Source organism: Corvus hawaiiensis, chromosome 28 (assembly GCF_020740725.1).
Source record: "Corvus hawaiiensis isolate bCorHaw1 chromosome 28, bCorHaw1.pri.cur, whole genome shotgun sequence".
Lineage (NCBI taxonomy): Eukaryota > Metazoa > Chordata > Aves > Passeriformes > Corvidae > Corvus > Corvus hawaiiensis.
This window is the reverse complement of record NC_063240.1, coordinates 5,410,700-5,415,943: the sequence shown is the minus strand read 5'-3', so window position 1 is coordinate 5,415,943 and position 5,244 is coordinate 5,410,700. Positions and strand designations below refer to the sequence as shown.

The 5,244-nt window shown below is 59.2% G+C and overlaps 1 protein-coding gene across 1 annotated transcript; it reads right to left on the bottom strand.

Moving 5' to 3' along the window:
* Nucleotides 1-373: 373 nt before the first annotated feature.
* Nucleotides 374-2,908, bottom strand: RPS15 (ribosomal protein S15). Its single transcript, XM_048288311.1, has 4 exons — nucleotides 2,813-2,908; nucleotides 2,397-2,482; nucleotides 1,180-1,414; nucleotides 374-535 (listed from the first exon to the last, which is right to left on the bottom strand). The coding sequence occupies exons 1-4, from the start codon at nucleotides 2,813-2,815 to the stop codon at nucleotides 422-424; spliced, it is 438 nt and encodes a 145-aa protein (XP_048144268.1). The 5' UTR covers nucleotides 2,816-2,908; the 3' UTR covers nucleotides 374-421.
* Between the last annotated feature and the right edge of the window lie 2,336 nt (nucleotides 2,909-5,244).

The following is a 5,244-nucleotide window of genomic DNA, read 5'->3' as shown; positions in this document are numbered from 1 at the left end:
TTGGGGTTTCGACATCCCCTGATGGGCCTTGGCAGCTCCTCCTGAGACCAAGGCTGGTTCTGAGCCCTGGGAATCTCCCTACCTCCCCCCAATTCCACATTTCTGCATTCCCAGTGTTTATATTAACAAATAAAGTTAAATAGATGGAAATACTGTAAATATAGAAGTGCCATTCCCCACTTCCCAGCAAAGAGCAAGGAATTTCACTCATTCACTAAACCACACGAAGATGAGCTGTTTGCCGCAGGTGCCGATGGAAAGCAGTGCCAAAAAACCTGGGAATACTCAGGAAAACACCCAATCACGGTGGAGTGATGAGTTTAGCACACCCCAGCCCCCTGCCCTGGGAAGGGAGAGGCAGGAGACAGATGGATCCAGGCGGAATTTCTTTATTTACACTGGCCGAGGCTCCCTCCTGGTGTTACTTGAGCGGGATGAAGCGGGAGGAGTGGGTGGCACCGATGCCGGGCCGGCCGTGCTTCACTGGCTTGTACGTGATGGAAAACTCGCCCAGGTAGTGGCCGATCATCTCGGGCTGCAAGAGGAGAGACCCATGCTAGGGACAGCGCTGGGGGCACAGGGACATCCCCTCCCATCCCCATCCCAGCGCTGGCAGGAGCCTGGCACAGCTGGTTATTCCAGCTGGGATCCTCCCACAGTGCTTTGATGTGGAGCCAGAGGGGCTCCCCCAGTTCAGCCCCTCCCGGGAGAGGTGACACAGAAACCACAGGGGCATTTGTGCCCTTCCAGGTGGGATTTAATGCCAGGTAGGAGCAGGAAATGACATTTAATCCCACTGCTGGTATCAAGTGACACAACCCTGGGGGTTATTCCACTCTGGGGAAAGCTCAGGGATGTTTCATCCAGAAGTGCTGCCAGCGGGCTGGGAGCCAGGGCTGAGCACTCCACAGCTATTTCAGTGCTTCAGAGCCACACTGAGACCCCTGTGGGAGCTGCCCCTCCCTGGGATGTCACCTCCAGGTGTCCCTCTGAGCCAGCCCTGCTCCAAGGAGCATCCTGGAGCCCCAGGATGTCACCTCCAGGTGTCCCTCTGAGCCAACCCCACTCCAAGGAGGAGCTTGGACCCCTCCCAGGCACAGGGAACGAGTAAGATTTTACGAAGAGAGTTGGAAGTGAACACCCCAAACGCCGAGCACAGATGGCCAGGCCCCAGCTCACCTTGATCTCCACCTGGTTGAAGGTCTTGCCATTGTAGACGCCCACCATGCTGCCCACCATCTCGGGCAGGATGATCATGTCCCTCAGGTGGGTCTTCACCACCTCGGGCTTCTCCATGGGCGGCGCCTCCTTCTTGGCCTTGCGCAGGCGCTTGAGCAGCGAGTGCTGCTTGCGGCGCAGGCCCCGGTTCAGGCGCCGCCGCTGCCGCGCGCTGTACAGCTGCATCAGCTGCTCGCTGCCAAAAGGGGACAGGGACGGCTCAGGAGACACCCCAGGGATCCCAAACCCAGCTTGGGGAGAGCCCGGAGACCGCCCAGGCACAGAGTTACCCAGACAGAGCCGGGGGTACAGCCCCAGGACACAGTCAGGGATCGCAAACTGAGCGTGGGGGACACCAGTGCAACGACTTCCCCCCCCACAGGGACCCCAAAATGAACCTGGGGGCATTCCCAGGGACCCCCAACTGAGCCTGGGGAATGGCCTGGGGCGACCCCTCAGGGCCCCACAGCCACGGTGTTACCCTGATGCAGGCTGGGGTACAGCCCCAAGAGACCCCCAGGCATCCCAAACTGAGCCTGGGGAGCAGCCCAGGGACACCCCCAGAGACCCCACATTCACAGTTACCCACACTGAGCCTGGAGTATAGCCTCGGGAGACCCCCAGGCACCCCAAACTGAGCCTGGGGAACTCCCAGAGACCCCACAGAGTTACCCAGACAGAGCCTGGGGTACAGTCCCCAGAGACCCCCCCAGGGCCCCACACCCAGTGTTATCCAGACTGAGCCTGGGGTACGGCCTGGGGACACCCCCAGGGACCCTAAACTGAGCTTGGGGTATGTCCCAGAGAGACCCCCAAGGGTCAAGTTAAGCCAGGGGAGTGGTCTGGGGTGACCTCGGAGATCCCAAATTCAGCCTGGGGTACAGTCCCGGAGAGACCCCAAACTAACAGCGGTACCCGAACTGAGCCCGGAGCGCGGCCTCGAGGAGCTCCAGGGACCCTACACCCACAGAATCACCCGAACTGAGTCTGGAGCAGGGCCCCGGGACCCCACACTGACGCTGTCACCCACTGCGGGACTTTAAACAGCGCAAAGAGCAGTTGCTGAACACCTAAACCCCCCGTTATTGCCAGTATTTGAACACAACCTGAGTATGGGGCAGGAACAGCCCCCCGAGCCCCAAACCCCAGCCCGGGGGGCTCCCGGTGCCAGCCCTTACTAGGACATGTCGAGCAGCTGGTCCAGGTCCACCCCGCGGTAGGTGAATTTCCGGAAGGTTCGCTTCTTCTTCTGCTCTACCTCCGCCTGCAGCGGGAGAAGGGGGTCAGGGGATTCAAGGCCGCCCGGCCCCGCGTTCCCCACCCCGCACACGGGAAGGCCGCGGCCCCACCGAGCTCCGCGGGGCGCCCAGGCCGCTCCCTCCCCTCAGCCCCGTTCCCGCCGCGCTGGGCCCGGTCCGGCCGGGGCACCCACGGTCCCCGCAGCGCCCCGGGGAGGCCCATTCCCCGCCCCCCAGGGAAGCCCCGAGCCCCGGGCGGCGCCGCAGCGGCGGGTGGGACTCGGATGGCGGCGGGTGGGACTCGGATGGCGGCGGATGGGGCCCAATGGCGCCGGCGGGGCCTCCCCCGCACCCACCATCTTGGCCGGGGCTGCTCGGAAAGGCCGCGCTCGCGCCGGAAGCGGCGGATCTCGCGAGAGCGGCGGGGGCGGGACGGGCGGGGAAGCAGCGCTTCCGCCCTCACTCCCTTAAAGGGGCCGCGCCCGGGGACAGCCCGGGGACTCCGCAGGGACCTGTGCGAGGACGGAGCCTCCTCTTCCCCCTTGAACCTGCTCCTCGCCATCCGGGGAAATCTCAGGTTCCAATGTAAACCGCTCCTTCCCGCTGGCCCAAGGTGGGGCCCGGCAGTGACAGGTCAGAGTCCCCTGGATGGCACAGCCACACGGACAGCCTGGACCTCGCAGCCGCTCCGGGCCAGCTCTGAGCATCCCTCATCCTCTTGGAAGCCACCTTCGTCTTTCACTCGTGGACCTTCAACTTCCCACGGGAGCCAGCGGCTCTTGCGGCTCGGGCTGCGGGTTGAAGTGAGGACACAGAGCAGAACCGGCTCGTTCGGCACCGGCCGATCCGGTCTGGCCCCCGGCAGGAGGTTCCAGCACATCGAACGGCCCGCACGGACCTTGAAGAGCTGGTTCTGCGCAGAAGGGATCCAAATCCAAACGCTTTTATCCCAGAAGAAGGGTAAAGATGTTGGGTGTCCTCCATTGCACGCGTCCCTGAGGCTCCAGGGTGGTGCTGTACCATTGCCACGGGGTTTCACACACGCTGAGAGAGGCGAGGCGGTCTCAGAAGTGACACCTGCACAAACATCGCTGGAGCAGCGCCTGTTCCAGCAGGAATTTTGAGCTCATGGATGTAACAGAGCAAGGAGCAGAGCCACAAGGATTCGAGCACAGAGGATTCACAGCAAGCAGAGCCACACAAAACACAAAATACCCTCTGAACTGATCCAAGTCCTGCCAGGAGCGACTCAGTGACTTCCACATCACAGACACATCCCAACCTCCCCAGTTCCACCTTCATTAACAGTGATTAATTACACCAGAGAGGGCTAACGAGCACAGACACAACCCCCGGGGAAGGATCTGTGGGCAGGATTGGGGGATGCCCTTGAGCCAAGGGACACTTCCACCTCAGACAGTTCCTTTCTCACGGCTCAACCCCCACATTTCAGAGCCAAACCCTGGGGTGATTGTCCAGAAGACCCAAGGCAAAGTTACAGACACTGATATCCACTGAAGATGCTGATAAATCCATAAATTACCCGGTTTTCTGCAGTGCCTTGAGGGGAAGGGTGAAGAGCAGCATTTGTGTCACTGCCACCATCACGTGTGACCCAACACGGGGACAGGCCAAGGCCTTTAGGGGCCCTTCATCAGGATGTGATGGAGGCTGGAGCCCTTCACGAGGACACCTCCTCCAATTCAGGTTGGAACCCCTCACAGCTCAGATGTGATCCAGATCAGAGCCCTTCATCAGGTCAGATCTGATCCAAGTCAGAGCTCCCTCACCACATCAGATCAGATCCAAGCCAGAGCAAAGCCCCTTCACCAGGACAGCTCCAATCCAGGCTGGAAGATCCTTCACCTGGTTGGATCCACTCCAAGTCTGAGCCCTTCACTGGGATGGATCTAATTCAGGTTGGAGCCCTTCACCAGGCTGGATCCATTCCAGGTTGGAGGATCCTTCCCAGGTCAGATCCCATCCAGGCAGGAGTGGCTCCCTGGCTGTGCCACCCGCTGGGGTGGGACACACACAGTGGCACCACAGAGGCACAGCAAAGCTGCCCCTGAGGGAAGGGGACTCCCAGGACTGCCAAGGGACTTCTCTGGAAAACCCACACTCACAAAAGCAAAAAAACCAGAAAAATGGAGACAGGCTGGTGTTTCTAATCCAAAGGTTCTTGTCTTTATTCAAACCAGGGCTCAGCACTGCTCAGTGCCAAACGCACCAAAACCTTTTTGCCTGAGGGAAATCTACATCTCGACAAGGCCTCCGGAGCCCCGCGGCATTCCGAGGGGTGGGAAGCACGGAGCCCAGAGCCAGCGCTCCCCAAGTGCCTCTGTGCGTCCGCAGCTCCTGCGCCTGCCCTGGCCCAGCTCTGCCCCCCCAGAACAAACAGCAAAATACACTCAGTAGGTTTCTGTCAACTCCCAGAGTTTCGGAACCCTCCGCCCCAGCGCTGCCGTGGGGAGGGAGGGAGGGAGGGGCTGCAGCTCTTCCCCCACCTCCGACAGCGCTCACGGAAACCCTGTTTTAAATTAAAAAATAAGCCAGCATACATAGTAGAAAATTTCTCTTAAAAATTTCACAATCTGTAAATGTATATATTTTTTTTTTCTTTTAAACATAAAAGTTTACAATATACGGTAAAACAAAGGCTCAGGAAAAATAATTTCAAAAAAAAGAAACCTGAAGTTTTGAATTAAAGCTGAAGACATTTTTAAAACCCTGTAATTTGAACCAGTGACATTTTCTTTATTTGTGCTGATGGGTTAGAGAAAGGAAA